Source organism: Nannospalax galili, unplaced genomic scaffold (genome assembly GCF_000622305.1).
Source record: "Nannospalax galili isolate Female #2095 unplaced genomic scaffold, S.galili_v1.0 scaffold160, whole genome shotgun sequence".
NCBI lineage: Eukaryota > Metazoa > Chordata > Mammalia > Rodentia > Spalacidae > Nannospalax > Nannospalax galili.
In genome coordinates this window covers 1,273,000-1,298,972 of record NW_008346900.1, presented here as the reverse complement: position 1 = coordinate 1,298,972, position 25,973 = coordinate 1,273,000, and the positions used below count along the sequence as shown (strand labels likewise).

General features: G+C 48.3%; 1 protein-coding gene across 1 annotated transcript in view; it reads right to left on the bottom strand.

Moving 5' to 3' along the window:
• Cdh4 (cadherin 4) overlaps positions 1-25,973 on the bottom strand; it is a 103,287-nt gene that overhangs the window by 7,918 nt on the left and 69,396 nt on the right. Inside the window, exons 6-10 of the mRNA XM_017800667.1 lie at positions 12,521-12,706; positions 8,339-8,592; positions 7,385-7,527; positions 4,475-4,708; positions 1,470-1,703 (exon numbers count right to left, since the gene is read on the bottom strand). Of these exons, the coding sequence (XP_017656156.1) occupies positions 1,470-1,703; positions 4,475-4,708; positions 7,385-7,527; positions 8,339-8,592; positions 12,521-12,706 (1,051 nt within the window). The remainder of the gene's footprint in view (positions 1-1,469; positions 1,704-4,474; positions 4,709-7,384; positions 7,528-8,338; positions 8,593-12,520; positions 12,707-25,973) is intronic.

The window sequence follows — 25,973 nt, the reverse complement described above, 5'->3', positions numbered from 1 at the left end:
CAGGGTGCTTTCTGCTGGCCCCTGACATCTCCCTATTCACAGACAAGAAGGAACATACCCACTGAGTACTCCGGGGGGGCGAGTCAGGTGAGCCTGGGAAGGGGCAAGGACCACCTGGTCTGGAGAAGAAACTGATCAGTGGAGTGGCTGACTGTGTGCTGTGGTGAGTACTCTGCAGCTAGTGTAGGCTTGGAGGCCAGAGCTCTATGAGTGATGGACACTGTCTTTCTCAAATGCAGGGAACAGTGGTGATCAGGGACCCTCTGATGTGGCCTAAACTATGGACAGGGAACTGGACAGGGACTGGGGAGCTTCCACCTCTGAGCAGCTGGTGGAAACTGGAAATGTGCCATTCTTTACTCATGGGAGTGGCAGGAGAGGCAGCTACTCAGCTCATGTCTTAGGGGGAGGGAGCTCGTGGAGGAGGAAGAGCCCCCCAATACAGCTTACTCTCTGATGGGGCCTCAGGGGTGTCTGTCTGCTGACCCCCAGCCTGGTAAGCTGAGGAAAGGCCCAGGCTGCGTCTCTGAGGCCGACCTCTAGCTCAGTTGGCCTTCATTCACCCCTGTGTGGGTGCTGCCTACTAGCCTCGTCCCGCTGTCTTTGGAAGAATGTGGTTTCTAGCCCCGCTGCACAGCCATCTCTCCCTGTGGTGTGGCCACCTCTGCTCTACATAAAGACGATCTGTCCAGAGGCCTTGGAATAGACCACATTTAGAGAGGATGCTAGGTCTGACCTGGAGGGGAGACAGATGCCTCAGAGATGGGGTGGCCTGGGACATGGCTCACTCTGGTTCAAGAGGGGACCTGAGGCCTGATCCTCCAGCACATGGTGGGGACCCTTTGGCTCAATACGATAGAGGGCTGCTGATGCTCTGTCCTACTCCTCCATGTCTTCCACCGTCCCTGGGCTACAGCTGGATAGGACAACTGTCCAGGTGGGCGGATGGGTCCCCATGACCATTTTAAAGCATCCCTCCCCTTCCCCAGAGCCCACACCCCTGTTAGGGGAGCCACATGGTTTTGGGAAATGCAAGAAGCATCTGGAGCATGTGACCTGGGCAAAGCCAGGGAGCATATTCCATGCCCAGCAAGTGATTGGTTCTGAGCACACCTATGTCCTGAGCCAGTCAAAGCAGGGCAAGTCTTAGAGGCTTGGATGGAGATGTTGACAGGCAGGACACACCTTCCACTAGTATTTGCAGGCATGGGAGGCCCAGGAGGAAGGCACCTGTGGAGGAAGAGTGGGGTGATGGAATGGGACAGTGCTGAGCTGCTCAGTCAAGCTGGCCCTCTGTCTAGATGTGACGGGTGGGACGTCCAAGTTTCATCCTGTACGTACGAGTTTAGTTGGGTTTCAGGAAGGTTCCTGACAGATAGGAGTTACTGAGCAAAGCAGGCTGTGGAGGAAACTGGACCCATTCCCACCTGGCTGTCCCTGGGGCAGAGTGCTCATGAAGGCTCACTCACTCAGCAGGATGACGATGCAGAGGAGAATGGCCACGATGGCACCCGTGCCCAGGCCAGCCGCGGCCACAGCACCAATGGCGGTGCAGTCACCGTTCTCATCACACGGGCACACCTTGACTTTGATGATGGATGTGTTAGACAGAGGAGGGTTCCCAGAGTCCGTGACGATGATGGGGACGTCATACACCCCTGCCTCCAGGTACAGGATACGTAAACTGAGCTGGGCATAGTCACCTAGAGAGAGGAACAGCAAACGTTCAGCCAGTGGGCATCTCCTTCCTAACAAGACTTCTGCAGGCAGAGACCAAGTCCAATGGCATGAAAATCTAAATGTCTGTCACACGTGCACACACACACTATATACACACCATACATGTACACACATGCATGCACACATACATCATACACACATCACATGTATACAACACAAATATGCACACATATGCACAAATATATACACAAATCACACACATGAGTGAACATACATCACACACATACATGGTGCTATACATCATTAAAGACATTGGGCTGGGGAGATGGCTCAGCTGATAACATGCTTGTCACAACAGCATGAGGATCTGAGTGTGACCCCCAGGACTCATGTAAAAAGGCTGGATATGGTGGTGCATATGTGTAATCCCATCACTGGGGAGGAAGAGAAGGCAGATCCTGGGGACTGCTGGCCAGGTAGCCTAACCTACATGGTGAGCACCAGGCCAGTGAGAGATCATGTCTCAAAAAAAACCGTGGAGACTTCCTGAGGAATGACACCAGAGGTTGTTCTATGGCCTCCTGTGCATATGCACACACACGTACACACACACGTACACACACACACACACACACACCACAAACACACACACACACACACACACACCACAAACACACACACACATACACACACACACACACGTACACACACACACACACGTACACACACACACACCACAAACACACACACACGTACACACACACACACGTACACGTACACACACACACACACACACACACACACACACACACGAAGTTAAAGATGTTGACAATGGGGCTGGAGAGATGGTCCAGTGGTAAAGATCACTGGCTGCTCTTGTAGAAGAGCAGGGTTCAGTTCCCAGCACCCACATGGTGGTTAACGTCAGTCTGTAACTCCAGTTCCAGGGGATACGATGCCTTCTTTTGGCCTCCATAGGTATTGCACACACATGGTGCACTTATATACATCCAGGCAAAACACTCATACACATTAAAAAAAAAAGGTATTGACGATGCCAAAAAAGAGAGCAACTGTAGCTGTACAATGAAGACATACTTTTCTGAATATGCAGAGTTTTATAAAAATGAATTAGGAAAAAAAACTTCCCCAAAGAAAAACAGGCACTGAATGGGCTCCAAAACCTCAACACATATGTAAGCAATCTTCACTGGGAGCCGGAAGATGAAGGTGGGGCAAGGATTTTGGCCATAAACTTGGCAAAACACCTCTCCAGGCAACACCTGTCCGTGGTGGTGAGAAGAAGCAGGCGTTCTGCTGGGGGATGCAGGAAGGGCATTGTGTCTCAAGGGAAGGCATGATGCTCCCAGTACTGGTCACACTTGAGAATGAGGGCACCCTGTCATACAGCAACAGGGATGCAAACAAAAGAAGAAAATATAAGAAAAATGTCTAGGACATCAGTGTGCACTCTTCCAGAACACACTAAATGTGAAGAAGAAAAAAAGACATTTATAAATACCTCTTTCAGTATGGCCACATTATATTTGAACTCTATCCTTACAGGCATTTTGGAGCCTAATAGGAATGACTGCAATGCATTCGGGTTTTTAATGAAAGGTGGTTTTAAAACATCATTTCAGGGATGCCAAGATGACTCAGCTGGTAAAGGCACCTGCCACCAAGCCTAATGACCTGAACATCCACGTAGTAGAAGGAGAGAACTGACTTCCTCAAGTTTTCCTCTGATCTCCACACATATACCATAGAATGTGTATATACACACACACGTACACACACACACACACGTACACACACACACACCACAAACACACACACACGTACACACACACACACGTACACGTACACACACACACACACACACACACACACACACACACGAAGTTAAAGATGTTGACAATGGGGCTGGAGAGATGGTCCAGTGGTAAAGATCACTGGCTGCTCTTGTAGAAGAGCAGGGTTCAGTTCCCAGCACCCACATGGTGGTTAACGTCAGTCTGTAACTCCAGTTCCAGGGGATACGATGCCTTCTTTTGGCCTCCATAGGTATTGCACACACATGGTGCACTTATATACATCCAGGCAAAACACTCATACACATTAAAAAAAAAAGGTATTGACGATGCCAAAAAAGAGAGCAACTGTAGCTGTACAATGAAGACATACTTTTCTGAATATGCAGAGTTTTATAAAAATGAATTAGGAAAAAAAACTTCCCCAAAGAAAAACAGGCACTGAATGGGCTCCAAAACCTCAACACATATGTAAGCAATCTTCACTGGGAGCCGGAAGATGAAGGTGGGGCAAGGATTTTGGCCATAAACTTGGCAAACACCTCTCCAGGCAACACCTGTCCGTGGTGGTGAGAAGAAGCAGGCGTTCTGCTGGGGGATGCAGGAAGGGCATTGTGTCTCAAGGGAAGGCATGATGCTCCCAGTACTGGTCACACTTGAGAATGAGGGCACCCTGTCATACAGCAACAGGGATGCAACAGTGTGGGGCCAGTCAGCTGATGACCAATGGGAAACAATAGGACGCAGCAAGGGCTGGCATAGTCACGGCTTGAACAGCAAGGCACTGGGGTCAAACTCACAGCCTCACGCAGGGTGAACAGAGTCATAACTCCAGCCTTGTATGGGAGCCGTTGGGGGGTAAGGGCTGAACAGTCCTCTTGTAGGACTGCCCCTCATCTCCATGGCTCACTGCTCCTTGGTGATAGACCCGGGGCTGGACGCTGGACCCTGATTCCATTTTGTACTTCAGGTGGGCTCACCATTTAGGCGAGTGATGGTCCAGTTCTTCCGCACAGTGGTGGGGATGAAGGGCAGCTCAAAGACGTAGGGGCCGATGTTGGGGTCCACATCGGCATCAGCTGCGGTGATGTTGATGGCGTTGAGGCCGGGTCTCTCACAGATCTGTGCCTCCTTGGGCAGCAGTTCAGGTCCGTTGTCATTGATGTCGATGAGGTATATCTGCAAGGTCCCAGTGCCACTGGCCGGGGGGATCCCTGGGGGACCGACATGAGTGAACACACAGGGCCCCACACAAGTTAGATGCACAGGCAACCACACATGACACCCAGATGTGTGTAGCCCCAACCAGACACACGGCTGCATGCTGACTGGGGTTCTTTTACCATCTTGTGACTGCACCTTGAAGCTCTTGCTGTAGCAGGAGATGTCCTTCCTATGTCCTTCCCCCAAAAGGCTGAGTGCCCGTCATGGGCTGTCTACATGGCTAACTTTGTGGACCACAGGGATCATGAGGCCTGGGAAAGCCAGTAGGGTCATTACCTCACCCCTTTCACTTGCTATGGGACCAGCTTTGGGGCCACAGTGACTCTTGTTCCTCAAGTTTCAGCTGCCCAGCTGTTCCAAGAACCTACCAGCATAGTCCTGCTGCAGGTCCTTGGCCTGTGTTTCTCCCAGTGCTGGGACAATCCTCTCCCTCTCCTTCCCTGGCTCTTCCCATGGCCTTTGTTTCCTCTCAACTCTAATTGCAGTTGAAATGATCTGGTTGGCTTGTCTCTCATAGGTCTCTGTGGGGCTGAGACTGCTAAGTTGACACCCTAAACTGCGCCATAACTATCAGTTTTACCTCCCATTGCCACTGTCCGCTGGGAGGTTGGTTATATGTTCAACAACATTGCAGGGCAGGCCTGGGTTATCAAATCTTGCCCTGGCTGCCTGCTTCCAGACATATCCTCCTTCACAGTACTGGGGATTAGACTTAGAGCCTCATGATAAGCAAGTGCTATTCCATCAGACCACATTCCAAGTCCTCCTTTTTTTACACATTAAAAAAAATTTTGAGGACCTGGAGAGATGACTCGGAGGTTCAGAGCACTGGATGCTCTTGCAGAGGATCTGGTTTTGGTTCCTAGCACTCACATGGTGGCTAACAATAGTCTGTAACTCCAGTTCCAGGGGATCAGATGTCCTCTTCTGACCTCTGTGGACACTGCACACACAAGTGCACTTACATGCAGGCAAAACACTCATACATGTAAAGTAAAAATAAAAACTTAAAAAGATGTTAAAAATTTTTTGAGACAGGGTCTTACTATGTAGCCCTGGCTGATCTGGAACTTGCTGTGTAGACCAGATGGCCTGGAACTCACAGATCTGCCTGCTTCTACCTCCTGAGTGCTGTACATTTAAAAGTTTTTGATACAGTCTCACTAGATTGCTCAGGCTGGCTTTGGACACACTCTGTAGCTGAGGTGGGCCTTGAGCTTGCTATCCTCCTGCCTCAGCCTCTTGAGTAACTGGGATTACAGCTATACATCACCAGGCCTGGGTAAACCTCTTCTCCTGCCCTGTCCTACCCTGTCCTGTCCTCTCCTGTCCCATCCTGTCCTGTTCTATCCTCTCAGACCGTCCTACCCTGTCCTCTCTTGTTCTATTTCTCTTCCTTACCCCCTTTTCTACAGTATTGGGACTAAACCCAGGACTTTACACATGCTAGGCAAGCACTCTTATCACTGAGTTCTATGCCTTCAGCTCCAGCCCTCTTTAATATGAAAGAAAACCCTCTCAGTCCTTTTGAAGTTATAGCCATCCTGTCACTGAAGTAGGTTTGACCAGGCAGGGACTCGGTCTCTTTTGATCCCTGGTGGGCACCTGGCCCTCAGTGGGCTCTACCATGCAGGGCTCTGTCTCTTCCGACTCCTGGTGGGTGCCTGGTCCTCAGCAGGCTCTCAGCGAGTGGCAGGATGGCAGCGTGCAGAGCCACGCAGAGCACTGGCCTCTTGCTCACTTACACTAGGCCTGTCCTCAGTCCTGTGGGTGACCTAGGTCTGACTCTTGGAGGTATTATGGTCTCGCCATTCTGCTAAGGAGGAAGTTGAGGCTTCGAGAGGTCTCTTCCCACACAGGAGCAGTGGTGCTAGACTGACCTCTGCTTCCAGAAGCTCCTCTTGCACCTGCCTGCTTCCACTACACTGTGTACCCATGGGAGTGTTCAACTGGACTTGGGGGTGCTGTGGGTCCTGGGAGTGGCCTCCTGGCTGTGGGCCACAGCACGCTGCTCCCTGTATCTGGCCCACAGCCTCAGAAACCTAGCGTACCTGCCTCGTCTTCTTTAGTACGGCTCATCTTCCGTCCTGCCTGGCCCCTCCATTGTGCCACCCGCCCAGGGCCTGCCACTGTCCTCTCTGGCTCCCAGGGCTGTTGGGCCCGCTCTGATTCCAGGTCATAGGGCTGGAGTCACAGGCCTTCCTGCCCTCCCTGGGCTGTGTGGCCAGGGCTATCTGTTAGCAGTGCTGGAGAACTGCAGATCTGCTTCTGTCGCTTCAGTTTAGAGGTGGGGAAGCTGAGAAGCCAGTCAGGGCATGGACAGTGGGCAAGGACAGGCTGGGATGGCCATCTGCCACCATGTCCCCTGCCTCTGACTACCCTGGAGCCAGGAGTGAATGAGGGACAGAGGGACTGCTGTGAGGGAACGGGAGCAAATAAACAAGCGATTCTGTTGTTTGGGGAGATGGGAGCGGGCAGGCTGGGTGGGGGCAGTGGTGAGTGATGAGGCCTCCAGTTCCTGACTGTCTGTACAGACTCCCTTCTTGAAGTCCTGCTCCAAGCCTAGCTCTCCCTGGGTGCCACTGGCTTTCCTGACCAGCACCCTCTCTCATAGCACTAGGACATGAGAAGCTGCTGTGATAGGGCCCTCCTGGAATGAGACACACCATTGTCAGCAGCCAGGAAGGTGGCCTCGTAGACGTTGTTCTTTGTGTAGAGGGACTCGCGGTCCAGGACTGCAGCTGTGGTGATCTGTCCGTTGGACGTGTTGATGTGAAGCCAGTTTGCGGGATCTGACAGCTTTGAGTACCTACGGACAGGAAGCCAGCAGCGAGGTGAGGGCTGGAGAAGATGGCTACTCTGGGCCTCGGTTCTCTCACCCAGCAGATGGCATGGTTGCTCCTCCTGGCCCTGTCTATATTCTGGGACCACAGCATCCCTGGGCACAGTATCCCAAGGCACAGCATCCCAGGCCACAATATCCTAAGGCACAGCCTCCACAGCATCCTGGGACACAGCATTCTAGTCTGCAACATCCTGGGGCACAGCATCAGCATCCCAGAGGAGTGCAGCCTTAGCATCTTTGGGTACAGGATCCTGATCAAAGCCTCGTGGCATTTCTGTCCTCTGGGAGTGCCAGAAGGCTGCATGTACCTCTGGTCTCTCCTGCAGAGGGACAGGCCACAGCAGTGCCTCAAGTCCCTGTGGAGGTATCTCAGCTTCAGGACCCCACAAGGCTGGTGCTCTCATCACCCTCCGTGTACAGGTGGGCACTCTGAGGTACAGAGATGGTAAGTAGCTTGCTCAAGTCACACACCACTCAGTGATAGTGAAAGCAGTACTGGCCCTGACTCCGCAATCCAAAACTCCTCTGTCATCTTGGACATGGTGACAGTGCTCACCAAGTGCCGAAGACTGTCCTTGTGTGATGCTCTGGGGAGGCTGCTGCTCCCAGGCAGGGCTGGGCTCTCAGGTCTGGACATAGTGCCTCTTGTCTCCCTCTGTACCGGGCTTCCTAGTTTTTAGGATTTCTTGGGCATTTTGGGACTCTTCTGTGTGGCACATAGGGTTGGACATCACTTGAGGGGTCAGATAGCTCCGGGCCAATGCTGAGTACCTACCTTACGGCTTGCTGCATGAACCGGTCAGGGTCCACGGCAGAAAAGGTGGTCAGTGCAGTACCAGCAGGCACACCCTCTTCCAGGCGGATCAGCTTGTGGTTGGAGGGGAAGTAGGGGGCTTCATTGACATCAGTGACAGAGATGGTCACCCCTGCTGTGGACTGGAAGGACATCTGGATCCCACTGGCCAGGGGTGCTTGGTTGGACACCATCACCGTCAACATGAAGGCACGGTTCAGCTCATAGTCCACTGCCTGGAAGGAGGGTCAGGAGAGCTGAGGGTTTCCTGCAGTGCGTGTGGGACTGGCCATTCCCACTGCCCTCGCTCCCTGGCTCTCCTTGCCTTGCTTGTACAGGGCCTGGTCCCTACCGTTCCTTTGTGTCATACCTTTGTCTCTGGCTTCCTGTGAGTTCTGGCCAATGTAGGGAGAGGGGGGTTGGGGTAAAGGTTCCTAGTCAGCAGCCCCATGCCCTGGTGAGGCAGAGGCTGGGTTTCTGGGGTAGCTGCTTCAGCCTCCTGAGTGCTGGGATTACAGGTGTAGGCCACTCCCCAGTTTCCGCTCTCCCTGCTGGGCTCTGTACAGGGCCCGGGCCCCTCTGCTCCACACCCTTGTCTCTGGCTTCCTGTAGGTTGTTGTCCATGGGAGAAGAGGGGCTGGTGTAAAGGGTTTCTAACTGTTCCCAGTACTGAGTGAGGCAGAGACTGAGGTCCTGGAACAGTGATCCTCCTGCCTCAGCCTCCTGAATGCTAGGATTACAGGTGTGTGTTACCACACAAAACCATAGTTTCACAAATTTTTTTTTTTCTCTTTTTGAGACAGGGTTTCCTTGTAGCCCCAACTGGCCTGGCATTTGTTATATAGATCTGGCTGGCCTTGAATTCACCGAGATCTGCATGCCGTTGCCTCCCAAGTCACCACGTAGTTTCACAAATTCTTAATAATAATGAGAACGGGAAAATACCAACAAATCATTCCTTGATCACCGTGTGCACAGAGCAGTGGCCTCCAAAACACCCAGAGCCTCAGCAGGGCCTGACCTTGGGCCTTGGAGACTGTGAACTTGCAGACATGAGGACTCACATGGTGGAAGGAGAAAACTGACTCTCACAAATTATCCTCTGACCTCCACATGCATGTGTCACACATGTGCCCCCAGGTACCCATTCATACAGTAAACAAACAAGTGCGATTTAAAAAATCTAAGCGTTTGCTAGACAAGGTAGCATACACCTGCAATCCTAGCACTCAGAAGGTAGAGGCAAGTCCACAAGTTTGAGGTGAGGCTGGAATACTCAGGGAGACCCTGCCTCAAAAGGCAAAACCAGGCTGGGCACAGTGATGCACACCTTTAATTCCAGTACTCGAAAGGTAGAGGCAGGCAGATCTCTCATTTCAAAGCCAGCCTGGTCTACATAGCAAGTTCTAGACGAGCCAGGGCTATATAGTAAGACCCTGTTTCAAAATCAAAACAAAACAAAACCAAAAACCAAAACCAAACCAAAATACCTAAGCTTTTATTTATTTAGTATTTTCTTGGACTTGCTATGAATTTTGTATTCCCAGTTATTGACTTAAAGTAATATAAATGGACAATTCTGGAGTCAGAAGTAACATGAGTGTCCCTGGGCTCTAGGTGGACCAGTTCCTTCCAGATACTCATGTTCTCTGTCTTTCCACTCTGGAGGGGGCTATGCAGGGCCCTGCCCCATCTTCACAGCCAGCTACGGCCTCCTGCCTCCAGCTGCCTCTGACCTTCCCGACTTCTCCCCCCGGCCCCATTCCCTCTCATAAGGACCTCTGAGATTGCACTGGGCTCACGTAGATGGTCCAGGCTCACCTCCAACCTTCAAACCCTCAACTCTGTCTGTTGCCATCTGGGACACACGGTCACAGATCTTGAAGCAGGCATGGGGTCCTGGGGCAAATGGTACTGATGATGTCTCCAGGTCCCTGCTGCCAGGGAAAGCTTCCACACCAAGGTGGAACCTAGGAGAGTGCTGGTGGTGGGTGCTAAGAGCAGTCCCTGTGTCCTTGTGAAGAATAGGGCCTGAGTAACCATTGCCAGATGGACGATACGGTCATGGTGGAGACTGCGTATTCACAGAGCATGGAGCACCACCCTACAGTTTGCTGTCCCTTTATAGGAGGGTCAGGAGGCTCCCACCCGAGTCCATGGGCCAGGCCTTGGACTGGACAGCCACATACCACAGCTTTCCTGCTCCCCTCACTGGTTCCTCTGAGCCTAATTCCTCCCTCACAGGAAGCTTGAGAGAGAGCAGGGCTGTGACACAGGCTCAGATGCAATCAGATCTCAATGCGGGAACACTCATAGCCACCTGACTCAGCTTCTTCAGCAGGTCAAAGGTTGGAAGAATGTTCTAGATTCTGAGAGACTCATGAGATTGTAAACCCAATGTGATGTGGGGAAGTTATTCAGGGCAGATGGGAAGAACGGGATTTCAAAGAGACCGTTTCAGGAAAACGAAAGAAAACTGAACATGAACTTGCTTTGGGCTATAGGAAGTGGTTGACTTTGTCAGGTGTGGTATGTATATGGTTTCTGTAAACAAAGCATAGTTCTGAGGTGATACACCCTGACATATTTAGGGGTAGAGAACTTTGAGGTCTGGGAAATTCACATGACAGTCCACGTGGCTTCCTGCCTCTTGCTCTAGGCCTGCCTCGGGTCACCATGAGTTCTTGCTTCTTGCTCTAGGCCTGTGTGAGGCCTTCATGAGTTCTCTTTGGGGAGGAATTTTGCAGGTGAATCTGGTCACTGTCTCCTGTGTCCCACCTGCAGGTGCTTACCCTTGTCTGGGCCCAACTCTCCAAGCCTGTAGCTGATGGATCCGAATCCATCCTATCCCGTGCCACCAGTTTTGTGAGCATTAGCAGTCTAAGCACAGGCATTGGCCTATCCAGCTCGGGGTCCAGAGGGGTGGCAGAGAGGCGACCAGTGACTGTGATCTTGTGAGCCCTCTCCATTCTCAAGCCTAGCCTTCACGCTCTGAAGGGGTGACCGCTTACCTCCCTGAGCCTATAGTATGATCTTGCCTCTCCACGGTGCATGGTGATGCCCACCTGTCACTGCCCCCAAGCCCTGGGGTATGACTGGGTCTGTGCCTCTGCCACCTCAGCTCCAGGTTGTGCTGGTGAGGTCTGCTGTACAAGTATGGAACTGACTGACCCTTCCCTTGTCCTACCTCTGTGCAGTGCTAATTGTAGCGCTAGGTGCTGTATAGGTACCTTTGTGGGTGGGGTTGGCACCCACAGGGTTACCTGGCTGAACTCACAATCACCCCAGCTAGCTGCAAGCCTGAAAAGGATACTTGGCTCATCCATCTCTGGATCCCTGGTGCCACCAAGCTTCCAGAACTGGAACTACACTGTGATCAGGTACCTCTCCTGCAGAGCTAATAACTGCTAATGTCTGCAGTTCCTCCTGGAAGCCCCAGGTAGGGGTCAGACCAGTCTGCTTAAACAGGCTGCTTCATAAAGCTGTGGAGGGAAGGGTCCCTCTGTGTTTATTGGCTTTTGTTCCTGGAGGACACAGAATGATGCTGTATTTGATGTATTAAAAAATCACGTTACCAGTTTGAGTGAACAGGTTTTCTAGAAAGACTATAGTGACCAATAAAATCCACAGGCATGTGAAATAAAACATGTCTGTAATGGGGAAATTAATAGGCAATTTGCTCCAACAGATTCAATTAGGATATTGGACTTGCCAAGGAGGCTCCTCCATCCCCAAAGCAGTGACCCTCAGCTCAGAGGTGGGGGCTAGGTGCACCCTGGGGAGAGGGGCTCTGGTATTAGGCCAGGGAGGAGGGTCACGATGTGCCTTCTTGTCATCTAGCTGAGCATTGCTCTACAGGTTTGCATGCGGCTTCGCGTGAAGAAGGACACTCTTGTCCACAGAACTCCAGTGACGGCATGAAGGCCAAAATCTGAACTTTTCCCAGTGGAATAATAGTGAGTGAGAGGTGTAGGCAAAAGGATAAGGAGTTCAAGGCCAGCCTTGGCTACCTAGCAAGTATGAGACCAGCCTGAGCTAGGTGAGACCCTATGGAGGTTATCTCCACAAGGTTTGGTCCTCTGCCCTGGAGGCTAAGCGAGGGGTGTGTGTGTGCGCATGTTCCATCTGGCTGGCCCAGGGAATGAACAGGCAGCAGTCACCCACCTTCACCACGGTGACCATGCCCTCATTGGTGACGGGGTCTGTGCGGACGCTGAAGTGCCCTGAGGGGTCCCCACTGATGATTCGATAGACTGCATTCCAGTTGGGTGAGTGGGGCTGATCTCGGTCCATTACGGTGAGGTTGGCTACCACCATCTCCACACGATTTTCTGGGACCTCCCCTGCAAACTGCAAAATGTAAGAAAGGAGATTAGGACTCCACGTGCAGCCTGGGGAGCCAGATTCCCGGCTGACAACCAGAGGTACCTGGAGCAGATGTCCTGGGTGAATGGGCCTAACTGGTATTCACTGTGATGGCAGCTGGGCCTCAAGACAGTGCTGGGGTTCCTCAAACTGAGGTCCAGCAACGTCTGAGGCTCCCATCTGCACGAATCCACGCAGAGGAAGAGACTCCCTTTTTGGGCAAGCTCTCACACATGCGCACACGCCAGACTGCCCTCCTACACTCAAGCTTTTTTCACTGGCACACGTGATGGGAGGGTGTGTGCTTGCAGGGTGGGGAAGCAGCCAGCTCAGAGCGGCAGTTGTAACAGGTTTCCAAGGACAGTCGTCTCCCAGCTCCTGCCGCCCTCTGGCTGTTGCTCTAGGTGGCTTGGGGGGCAGTCATACGGACAAGATCAAACAGAGATGCGAACCTCTGTACTGCCAAAGGAAGCGAGGTTGCATTGCGCACCTTCACAGGCCCCAGGAGCTCACGTGAGAGGTAGTGTGGAGAGGCAGTGTGCGCCGTGCCGGTGTGCAGGCCTGTCTGCTTTAGGAATCCAAGTGCCCCCCTGTCGGCTGTGACCTGCGGGTGGGGCTGGCTTCCAGGCTCTGTGCTCAACGGCCCTAATCTCACCTCAGTATAATGTCTGCTGTCTTGAAATTCACCTTGTTAACAAGATAAATAACTGCCTTATCGATTGAGACTTAGTTGGGAACCTGCTCTGTGTACCCTAAAGGATGTCACTTAGGTCCCCCCAGGGCTCTCCAGAACTTTCCTTTTCCTGCCTTTCTTTGGAACAGCGGAAGGCGAGGCTGCGATTGAGACTTAGTTGGGAACCTGCTCTGTGTACCCTAAAGGATGTCACTTCGGTCCCCCCAGGGCTCTCCAGAACTTTCTTTTCCTGCCTTTCTTTTGAACAGCGGAAGGCGAGGCTTCTAAGCAGAGACCCCCTTTGGTTTTCAGGTGGTTTTCAGCTTTGCTGTCCTGGAGCAACAAGGCCCCAGGCTGCAAGAGGAAGCACTAGACCGGGGTTCCTAGGGAAACAAGTGAACGCAGAGGCCTCCAGAGAGTTCTTGGCGATGACGTCAGTTTTAAACCTGCAGCTTCTTTGCCATCCAGCACTGAGGCACCCTTGATGGGGACAGCAGACCCGAGCCACGGCACAGTGTCCTGCGTCCGGCTTCCTTGCTGGGCTTCCAGGTGCCTCTGGATGGCTGTGCAAAGCTGCCATGGATGGTACGAGTCCCTCCTCCCACCACTGACATTCCAAACCAGCAATGGGGCTGCGCAGTGTGTTTTGAGTGTTCCTACACCTTGGTATGGGTGGTGCCCCTGGGAAATCACAGGGTCCTGAGGGGCATTGCTGTGGGCTGAATCATGTCACACAAATTTACGTGCTGAGCCCTGAGCCCCTGCACCTCAGCCTGTGACTGTGTCGAGACAGGGGTGACTGTCAGCATGAGGCTGGGGTGTGTGTGTTTTAACTCAGTCTGTGAAGCACCCTCATGTGAAGACCAGTCCTGGGTGGTACATGCAAGGGGGTAGTAGATATTTTTCTTGCTGCTGTGGCTGAATGCCTAACAAAGGCAACTTAAGGAGTTAAAGGTTTATTTAGGCTCAGTTTGAAGGACTGTCCATCAGGCTGTGGATGGTGCTGCACACATTCAGGGGTGGTCTTTTCAGCTTAGTTAAACCTCTCTGGAAACTCCCTTATAGACACACCTAGAGGTGTGTCTCCTAGGTGATTCCAAATCTAGTCAAGCTGATGATCAGGACTTTTAGGCTTCTATAGGAGGAGGAATTCTCTTCTGGTCCCTATTTCCAGGGTCCATGTAGTGGATGTCTGTGAGGCCTCCCAGATCTGTAGTAACATCTAAATTCTCTTATATACTTTCCAGTCAGGCTTTCCTAGCCTCCTCTATAGCCACAACACGATCAGGTGGCCCAGGCCTGGCAACAGGATGCACTGGCAAGGCTAATTTGGAGAAATGAGAGACCTCACATTCTGGCACCAGCAGTTGGGCTCCATGCCGGGTAATGGGGGTAGGAGCCACCCCAGGACTGTCTCTATGCTTGAGGCATGTGGCTCTCACGCCCTTCACTGGCCTCCCTCGCTTAGTAACTAGTGGATTCAGGTGTACTGGGAGCTTCAGGGAGGGCCCAGCTTGAGGCCTCAGTCCTGCTCCTGATTGGGGCTCCTGCTGGGCTAGTTTCTCCTGACTTCTGGGTGTAGTTTATCTGACAGCTGGTTTGAATTCATACAGGTGTAATAACAGTTTGTAAAACAAGGTCTTACCTGGGAAACTTGGCTGAGGCTTTTCTTATTCTTACTCATCTTCCCTAAGCCTTAATGACTTTTTAATTTAGCCTTTGAGGTGTCTTAGTGCAGGGAGAGTCTTTGGTACCTCTGGCATGCCAAGGTGGGTATTTGGGAAGAAGGACTAAGATTATTGGAATCAGTCTTACCTAGACCACAGTCCGGGATTCCAGTGCATGCCTCTCCCAGTGCTGATGGGTCTCAGCTTTAGCAGCCAAAGAAATGGGAACCCAGAGAGGCTGAGGGATTCGTCCACAGAGCCAGAAAGGCATAGAGCGGGCTCGAGTCCACTCCAGGGCCCCACAGGGTGTAGCTGAGATTCAGGGTCTTGGGAATGGTACCGTTTGGGTCCACAGAAGGGAGGGCTTGCCCATGGCCACCCAGTGAGTGCTGCAGACCTGCGAGGACCCAGGACCCCTGACACCCTAACTGTGATGCCCTCATGCAACACTGCATTACAGCAGCTGGCAAAGAAGGCTCACAGAGGCAGTGTGGTGATGCGGAGGGTGCGTGTAGGCACTGTTTTGGGGCTCCCTGAGGTGGCACTCTCTCTGCTGACTGGCTGTGTGGCTCTGGGCAGTCCTGTGGCCCCTCTGGGCTGGCTGCCAGGGGCTGGAGATTTCCTAATATTCACTTGGGCTGAGCTTGCCAAGCTACCCATTGGATCAGCAGCCATGACAGGATTTAAACCCTGTCTCCCTCCCACTTACTCCCCAGTCTCAGTTTCTATATAAAAAGGCGGGAGCCCAGAGCCTGGCCAGAGGTCAAATAACCACCCGAGGTCATACAGGTGAACAAAGGGCTGTCCTTCCTACACCTCTGCTCCCTGTTTGCTGCAGAGCAGGGCCCCCTGAGGTGACACTCTCTCCGCTGTCCTGGCTGTGTGGCTCCGGGCAATCCTGTGACTCCTATGGGCCTGCCCGAGTCTGGTCCACAGTGCTAGAAGCTGGGTACCCCAATCTTTCCCATTACTGACTGAGCAGTCCCAGGTAAAACACTTCCCCCGTGCCTACGCTGACCCTTACTGTCCTCAGCTTTGTAGGGACTGGCTGGGAGATAGCATGGCCACCACAGGAGAGGACACCCCAGGGTCCCCTATCCTCCAGGCAGGCACGGTGGTCAGCTCTTGCTGTGGGTAGGGACACGAGGGCCGAACATGTCAGTTGCCTGAGCTCAGGAGGCTCCTCAGCTTCTCAGGTGAGCTACCGGGAGAGGAGAGCGCTAGGCCAGCTGGAGCTCATCTCTGCCCCTCCCATTTTAGGTTTAGCTGCCTTTGAGCTCCATTTTAGTGTCCCCTGTGGGCTGGTGTTGTGCCTAGGGAATTAGGTCCTGATTGCAATTCTGCCTTGCTACAGAGCAGGGATCAGAGAGGAACTGGGGTTGGCCCCCATGGTCCCCAACCACTGTCTATTATCCACTGACATGGCCAGCCAGTCCTAATGGGGGCCTGGGCTCCTGGCTAATCCTCAGTAGCTCTTTCAAGGCCCTTAGGAGCTGTGCCTCAGGCCTAGAGTGAAGAGGGTGACTAATATGTGTGGGGAGCTCAGGGAACCCCCGCTTTAGTTAGCATAGCTAGAGCTGGCCAGGTGTACTATCTAGTCCTCTGTGGCCTACACCCTGCTGGCCTCAGCTACCAGCTTTCCTTTGACCTTGGTGTCTGTTGGCAAATGCCAATGTCATGCTACTTCTAATTTTTAAAAAGATATTTTTTTATTATTTTTAAATCATGTGTATATGTGTGTGGGTTTGTGCAGGTGCATTGAGTGCTGGGCTTTCTGACCATGTCAGCCATGGACATGTGTACTGGGAATCGAATTCTGGTCCTTTGTAAGAGCAGTATGCAGTCTGAATCACTGAGCCATCTCTCCAGCCCCACTTCTAACTTTCAGAAACTTAGTTTTCTGTCAGTAAAACAAAGGTGTCATCATGCCCCCTTTAATTCCAGCACTCAGGGGGCAGAGGCAGGCAGGATTTCTGTGGGTTCAACCCTGTCTACATAGTGAGTTCCAGGCCTGTCAGGGCCACAAGGTGAGACCTTGCCGCAAAAAAGTCAAAACAAATACAACCAACCACCCACCAAAACCCAAAAACGAACAAGCCAAAAAAACCACCACCACCACCACCACCACCACCACCAGCAACAAATCCAGAAAGGCAATTTCTGTTTGGCTCTTTTCAGAACTCAGAATCCTAGGATCTGGGCTTTGTGACTCAACACCAATATTGCTGTTTCATTACTGAGTGAGTAATGAGCCAGGAGGTTCCCAGCCTCTGCCAGTGCAAACAGATGAGGAAACAGACACAGCAGTTGGGCAGCAGGGGTGGCTGGGAAGCCTGGCTTTGCTTCTTTCCCCAACTCCTGTCCTCACCCCCTCACACTGCTTGACTGGGCAGGGGCTCAGGTGTTGGGAGCTATTGATATAAGCACGCCATTATGTACATTGAGCTGTGGCAGGCTTGCTTGATTACTTAGAGTTTGTGTTTTTCACACCAGTACCTAATCTGCCAAGTCAGGAGGAATGTGTTTATATGGTGGAGTTCACAACAAGTATTTGACCACTCCTTGACCCTCAGATACAGGTGGAAAAACAGCTGTTGAAACTAATTGAGCTAAGCAAATGGTGGCTATCTCTGATGTTCTTCTGTATAAAAAGGCGGAGCTAAAATAAACTGGGGCTGCAGTCTCTACTGACGGTCTTCCCAAGTATCTTTTCTTTGTCTCTTGTTTTTTCTTTCAATCCTCACTCCCCCTTTCAGGTACTGTCCATCTTGGCCAGCTGGCACCGGCAAGTAGCACCTGAACAGGGACCTGAAAAGTAGGGGAAAAAGTGAAGGACACCGCTGGAGAAGTTAAGTGAGTGCACTCGGTAAGATTGGGGAGCCGTGAGTATTTAACTTGGGAGAAGCTGGGGCAAGGAAACAGTCGCTCAGTTTTTGTAAGGAATATGCTTGGGGCCCGAGGAGCAAAGGAACTTTTATTCATCTGACTCATGCTTTAAACTGAAGATTATTGATAATACTCCAGGTCTTTTGGATCCTTTAACTGGGCAATGGGATGGCCCCGACTCTGTATTGATATGGGGAAGAGGGCATGTTTGTGTTTTTCCACAGGACGTGGATGGAGCCAGGTGGCTGCCAGAAAGGCTGGTGAGGTTCGCCGGACGAGTGCCAGAAAGAGAAGTAGAAAAGAATGATGAGGCGGCAAACGTGGCTGACGATGATATTCCTGCAAGTGATCTTGGCTGAGTTATGCTGGACTTATGTTCCTAATCCACAACATTGCACCCTGCGATATGGGAGGAAAAAGAGATAGTAGTGACTGTGAATGACTCTTGATTAATTGCTCAGCCTGCTTCAAAACGCCTGATGATGCAAGTGGCGATGAATTTTTATTATTTGGGATTGGGAAGTGGGTTGCCTATTTGTTTTGCTAAAAATGATAATAAGTCTGGGTGTGTACAAGCAGATGACTGTGTGTTTGTGGGACAAGGTGGATACTGTACCAATGTCAAAGTGTTATTGCCAAGAGATAATAGAGAAAAAAATTCTCCGCAAGCATTTCTACCCTGTAAGCAGCGGCAGATATTCTAGAAAGGTTGAGTAAAAAATTCTCCGCAAGCATTTCCACCCTGTAAGCAGCGGCAGATATTCTAGAAAGGTTGATAGCCACCTTACCATCGTGGTCTTCCATCACTTCCATTGTGTATGGTTTAGTGGGACTCGGCATGCTTTTCCTCCTGTCTTTGTTTTCATCTGGTGGCAGTAAAGTTATTTATGAAATCCTGTGGCAAGTCAAGGCTGCTGTGCATGATATGAGATTGCGTTCCCTCCCCTAACAGAGACCGGCAGTCAAAGACGGGTAAGATCTTCTGGGAGAAAGTCAACCTAAGACAGGGCGTAGCTGACGGAAGCTGCGTGCCAATGTCGGGTAAGGCTTTGCTCTAGCAGAAGACAACCTAAGACAGGCACGGTCCTTCTGTCCCAGATATAGCATAATCTGGGGTCATAAAAATAAAAAAGGGGGAGATGTTGGGAGCTATTGATGTAAGCGCAGCCATTATGTACACTGAGCTGTGGCAGGCTTGCTTGTTTACTTAGAGTTTGTGTTTTTCACACCAGTACCTAATCTGCCAAGTCAGGAGGAATGTGTTTATATGGCGGAGTTCACAAGTATTTGACTGCTCCTTGACCCTCAGATACAGGTGGAAAAACAGCTGTTGAAACTAATTGAGCTAAGCAAACGGCGGCTGTCTCTGATGTTCTTCTGTATAAAAAGGAGGAGCTAAAATAAACAGGGGCTGCAGTCTCTACTGACGGTCTTCCCAAGTATCTTTTCTCTGTCTCTTGTTTTTTCTTTCAATCCTCACTCCCCCTTTCAGGTACTGTCCATCTTGGCCGGCTGGCACCAGCACTCAGGGACCTCAAAGAGCATAAAGTGTACCTTTGGACAGCGACCCTGAAGTCCTGGCCTCAGGTCGACCGACTGCTTCCTCCTGTGGGTCCCACCCTGAGCCACCCTGCTCCCATGAGTAACCTGCGTTTCTGTTTCCCATCAGGTTCTGCTTCTGGGTAGGGGATGGGCCCAGTTCACTCTGCTCCAGTCTGCCCCTGGGGTCCCTCAGGAGCACCGGAGGCCTCTGCCCTTTGAGGATGGACCTGACCTGGAGAAAGGGCTGCGGAGGTGGAAACAGCTCTGGTCTGAGCTCTGCAGCCACCACCTTGCTGTGTGAGGAGCTGGCACCAGTGATTTATGGCTGAGTTTGCACTGTCTGCCTGAGCATAATTAAAGGCTCTGAGTCCATTCCAATTTTAAGATGCAAATTCTAACTCTCAGGAACTCATGCCAAGTCAAAAATCTCCTTTGTCCTGGGTTTATGAGCTTAAATGAAAAGCAGAGAAGTCAGGGTGCTAGGTCTTGCACAGAGGACTCACTGCTAGGATGAGAGGCGGGTGGCCACTAGCAGAAGCTGCCCTACTCCCCACAGCCAGACTTAGGGAAGGTGCCCAGGCTAGCCCAGTCTAATCTCACAGTGGAGGCTGCTCTACTTAGCTCCAGAGAAGGTGTCCAGGCTAGTCCAAATTTAATCCCGAAGTCAGGTAGGTGACTTTGGAGGACAGCATGTGTTGTGTTGTATCAGTATCCTAGAGCAGATTCTTCTAGAAGAACCTCAAAACCTTGGAGGTGACCAGGCATGTTGGCACACACTTTTGATCTCAGCACTTGGGAGGCAGAGGCAGGAGGATCTCTGTGAGTTTGAGGTGTGAAAGAAAAGTTCCCCAAAGAACTCCTGTACCTTGGACTGAACTCCCTGCAAGGCTGACCAACTGATTTTCACTCTGGAGACTATGGAAAGTTTGGAATGTTGCAGGTCCAGAGTCTAATTACCATTTATCTCTGGCCATCTTTAGCCCCTTAAACAGCCACTCCTTACCCATCTCTGTTTCTGATCTAACATCCTGTGACTAACAGATAAAAAGCTTTTAAAATGTATTATCCTAGCAGACTACCCTGTCTCAGCAATCAAAAAGCTAAGAATATCATCAGATAGCATCTGAGACCTATAGTAAAAAAACCCCTCGCTTTGCTGCGACCCACCTACTGAATGTATCCTCCAATGCATTTGAAAAGAGTCTTGATTTATGACTTCTCTTTGTTCTGTTACTATAAAAATGTAAGGCAACTGTTACCACGCTGGAACATGGAATTTGGGGTAACCTGAATCTGTGTTCCTGGGCCATGGTGACTCATATTTGGCTCCAGAATAAACTATCTCTTATCCCCTTTGAGGTGAGAGTTATGCTTTTGCGTCAACAGTTTACGGCACCCAACAATGTGGTGCCCCAAGAATTATCCGCTTTTCAGCAGAGTAGTCAGCTGGATGGAGCAGGTACTGGCATGGATCCATTGAGTCCAGCCATCTGATGGGGGTCTCCTTGGAGGGACTGTGGTAAGTTATTTCTGGGGCTCTCAGACCTCCCTTGGTTTGGTCGATGGTCCATTTGTTTATTCTGAGCGGGTTAAGGATCCTATTTATTAGATACTCTTACTGGTTTTGGTTTGCTTTCGAAGTGTTTGTTTTAGGTGTCTATTTTGTTTATTTGCTTTGAAATTATTTTGGTTTGGGTTTTTGTTGCTGACCGTTTGTTAAAATGCTAGCAGAAGTTTTTTTCTTTCTCTTTTTTTTCTCTCTGAACACTTCTCCCATATCTAATTCAAGGAATGGAGAAGTGTTTTGAGAAAAACAGATATTTAGTATTCTGGCTGGTTTTAGGGTTGATTAGTATGTTCCTTCAACTTACAAATATAAGAAAATGTAAACATCCAACTTAAGGTAGTCTGCCGACTGTAAGGAACCTATTTGTTTAGATGTTGTCCGTTTGCTTGTGTGCTTTTAAAGTGTTTGCTTTAAAGTATCCACTTTTGTTTGCTTCAGAAGCAGTTTCTTTCTGCTTGCTTGGCTTGTTTTAATATTAGTGGCTTCTAGGACTTTGAAGGCATTTTGGTTTTTGTTTGTTGCCTGTGGTGGTTCTGTTTGTTTTTGATGTTTTTATTTAGTAGGCCTTTGTCTCCAGACACTCCAATACCGAAATTTGCATTTTTTCTTTTTCCTGTGATATCTCCTGGGTTTTGGAAACCTTGACACCTTTAGCTTATGTATTATGAGTGCCTGATCATAAAGGCACTGAAGACAAGAGGCACTGTTCCTTCCGCTCTTACAAAGTGGAGGTGTCAGGGGGACGCCTAGGAAGAGTAATGGCCTCATAAGGGAACCCACAAACATACCCCATTCCTGGGTCAAAAGGAAGTTTATTAGCTCGCCCAGGAAGACATACATAAGGGTTGATCACACAGTGTCTTGAGCACCCTCACATTTCTGACAGTGTGCAGGAAACCCCAAGACCCAGTGGGAGAAGATGGTCTCAGTATGAAAGCTGAGAAAGTCCATCCCCAAGAGCAGCACGTAAACCAGATCCAAAACGCACACTCCCCAGCTAGCATAGAAAGGCTACAATTTTTCAGGAGAAAAGAAGTAAATTAGTTAATAAAATTGAAAACAAGTTTTCCAAAAAGGAGGAGGTGTTTGACGATAAACTGCCCTGACACTCCAGCTGGCTTTATGTATGACAGTTATGAGCTTTCAACTTGCAAGTATGGGGAAAATGGGGAGAGTTAAACAATAATAACTTGGCCCTTCAGTGGGGACTATTTAATGCTCCAAAACTGTTATTTTTTTTGGTGTGTGTTTAATTAAAAGTCCTCGGCAATAACATTTGAAACCATCACCTGGACAGTCTGCTTTAATTAAAATGTGAGATTATCTAAAAAAAAATTATAAAATTGACAAGTTACAAAAATAAGAGCTCTAAGAAAATAACATGTAAATAAAGGAAATATTAAAATTAATGTAAAATTTTTAGAAATTGTATCAGAACTAAAGATAAATTCTAAGACTAGTTTTATCTTTCTCTGACCTTACCCGCTGTTCTTCATCTCCTGGCACAAAGCTCTATGTGCAAATAGATTGTGGCCAGCTTTAAGAAAGACTACTTTTCTTCCAGGAAGCTTGGATAGATTGCATTTTCTCTTCTTTTCAGTAACTTGTTTGTCCTTAATTCTCCTGTCTAAGTATACATGAAAATTGTCTTTATTGTACTAGCTATTCTTTCTTAAAAATATTTTATTATTTTTAATGTGTATGCGTGTATCGCCTGCTTGTAGGTAAGTGCCCCTGTGTCATGCAATGGCCGTGGAGGGCAGAAGAGGCTGTCGGATCCCCTGGAACTGGAGTTACAGGCAGTTGTTAGCTGCCATGTGGATGCTGGGATTCAAACCTGGGTCTTCTGCAAGAACAGTCGGTGTTCTTAACCACTGAGCCATCTCTCCAGCCCCTGTACTAGCTATTCTTAAAATTCCCTTCAACAATTAAAGCCAGGAATGCTGGTTTGGCTTAAGTAGAGTTCTCTATGGCTTAGAACTCCTAGGGCTCCTAATGATGACCAATGACAGCTATGTCTCAGTCAGTCCTGAAGTATTTGGGCCTTCTGCTGAGATTCTCTTGAAATATTGGTGAGCTTCTCATCTGTTACCTGTATGATCTGCCTTGATAAACACTTTGGGCTCCTTTGCTTCTATTTCTCTAGCAAAAAAAAAAAAAAAACAACAACAAAAAAACCACTTAAAAATCTGTAGACTTATCCATAGTTCGCTACCTGAGTCAGATACAACATCTGTTCTGGGATACATGAACAGAGCTGACTCCCAAGAAGGCCTAAGCCAGCCTCTTGCCTCCGAGAGAACAGCCTGAGATGACTACATGTCATTCTTAACCTAAAGTCTTAATGTTTCCTGTACTGTCAGTGCTAGAGCCTCTGATTTATGTTATACTAACAGCTTAGACAAAGGGAGTTCTACTGGTTTCACATATAAAGGCATCCCCCCCCCCCGTAAGAGACATTAAGTATTAGTCTTCTCTTTCAAAACCTGAAAAACTTATGACAAGAAATCCTAATCTTTTAATCCCACCACACCTTGCACCACCTGCAACACTCCTGAGCCCGACGGCCTGGGGTAGCCGAGTTCTTTGGAGCTCCTCTTTGGCAGCCTTAAACTGGATCTGACTGACCATGCAATGCACCCTTATGCAAAAAGTGAAATCTGTTTTGCCAAGTTACTATGGCTTTCTTTACGTGTTCTTTGTGAGGTACTGATAGGGTTCTTAGATAACGAGTTTCATTTATAACACCCTTCAGTTATTTAGCTCTTAATAAGAGAAAGAAATGTTACCTTAAGTCTATACTGCAAACTTCACCCTTTCTTTTAGGCCACTAAGTCATTTTTCTTTAACATATTAAAGAACTAGAGATACAGGCTTTCTGTCTCCTCTCTCTCTCGTGCGCCTGGATTTCACATAATTGTGTTATGTATATGGTAATTGTTTTCATGTGGTGTTTGTGTTAAGACAATGTTTTAACTGGACGTGTTGGTTATTCTATTTTATTTTTTCCTTCCTTTTTATTTTTATTGTGCACAACAATTATTGTTTTTATTATTTTTTGGCATGCAACATTAAAATTTATAAATGTATTTTGCAGATTTATAAATGTATTTTGCTAATATATTAAAAGGCCTGATAAATATATACTACATTATAAACCTGAGTATTCTAAACATCTACAAAAAACATATTAATATATTTGGGTCTATTAAGTGTTCCACAAAAACCTTTAAATGCTAATTGCTTATACTAAAAGGCATTCATTAAAATTATAATATAAATATTTCAGTAAGCTATAAAATCGAACATTATATACGTAGGTTTTGATTAGGATTTCCTTCCCCAACAGGTTCTAAATATATAGATATAATTTCAATTGTGTAATAGTCAGAGGTAGCAATCATTTCTCTTTCAAAAATATTTCTTGGCTGGGCTCGGTGGCGCATGCCTTTAATCCCAGCACTTGGGAGGCAGAGGCAGGCAGATCTTTGTGAGTTTGAGGCCAGCCTGGTCTACACAGTGAGTTCCAGAACAGCTGGGGCTACAGGGAGACCCTGTCTCAAAGACAAAAAAAATATGAAACTACTAAATGTAAGATTTTATTAAAGCTAGATTACATGTAAAACAAATGGATATATATATTCTAATATATATGTTTTCTAAAGCTCTTTAGTTTAGTTTCCTTTTCATAGTAAAAATTACAGGAGATACATTCTCAGCAAAAATTGATTACAATATCTTGGTAGCTAAATATCTTTTATATATGACTGCATGTAAATGTATTGGCCGCACGAGCTTATGTTTAAATATATATATTTTACTTGGTACCAAACTGGCTTATAAGTAAGCATGTTGTTAAATTAGCCCAACTTCTTTTGACTCACAGTAAAATTAAAATTTTAAGGAAAGAGGTTCCAAGTCCAACGGACTTAAGTTAGCATGGCCACATGTCCAGTGTGCGAAATGAAGATATTAAATCAATGTGACCACTTTGGCAAAGCAAGTAGACGTGATTAATGGGCCTAGATATTTTAAATCTAGATTGTAACATGAGTTTTTAAGTTCAAATGTTTAAGACATGATATACTAAAGTCTGGTCAAGATCTCTCCTTGATGCTGTCTCAGTTCTCGTTCTACAGCACGCTCTCCTAAGATGCTAAACTTTTACTCCAAGGATTCTGAAAGATCACTTACCTCTGCTTTAGATGTATTTTATGTGTGTTATATATTTATGAATATAAGCATTTTAGGACTTTTGGATAACTATTGCCTCTTTAAAGTCAACCAACAAGTTTGACAAAGTACATGTCTTTGCCAAGTGTATGTAAAAACAGTTCTAAACATTTAAAAAGAAAATTGGTAATTTAAAATTACCTGCTTCAAGGTTTACATCTTAAAGTTTAAAACTTCTTAAACTTTATAACTAATCTTAATGTGTTACATTGTAATAATATATTTGAGATAATTGTTCATCTCTGCTTTAAATTAAAAAATATAGTATAGTTAAATACTTGTTAAATGATTAATATAATTACCATAATTGTAAACAGATGGCAATACATAAATAAGTAAAGTCAAAGCCCAAAATTTTATCATCTGGATGCCTCAAACCCTAATGAGAAGTGAATTTTTTTCTTTAACAAAAATGATTTCAAAGTGTCTGTCACCATGACTTCTCTTTAACAAATAGAGTTTAAATTGGTGAAGAAGGAAAAATAGACTGTTAATATTCTTTACCTGTCTTTATTATTGTTAGATATCTGAGAAGCCATATGTATGTTTCTATGTTTTGGATATAGCCTCCTGGATTTTCATTTAATATTATCTTATTTAAATGTTTTACAATCAAGGTAAAGAAAATAGAGATCAAAGGTTATAAATATGAGATTTTTGTTGTTTGTTTGACAAAGGAAAGTT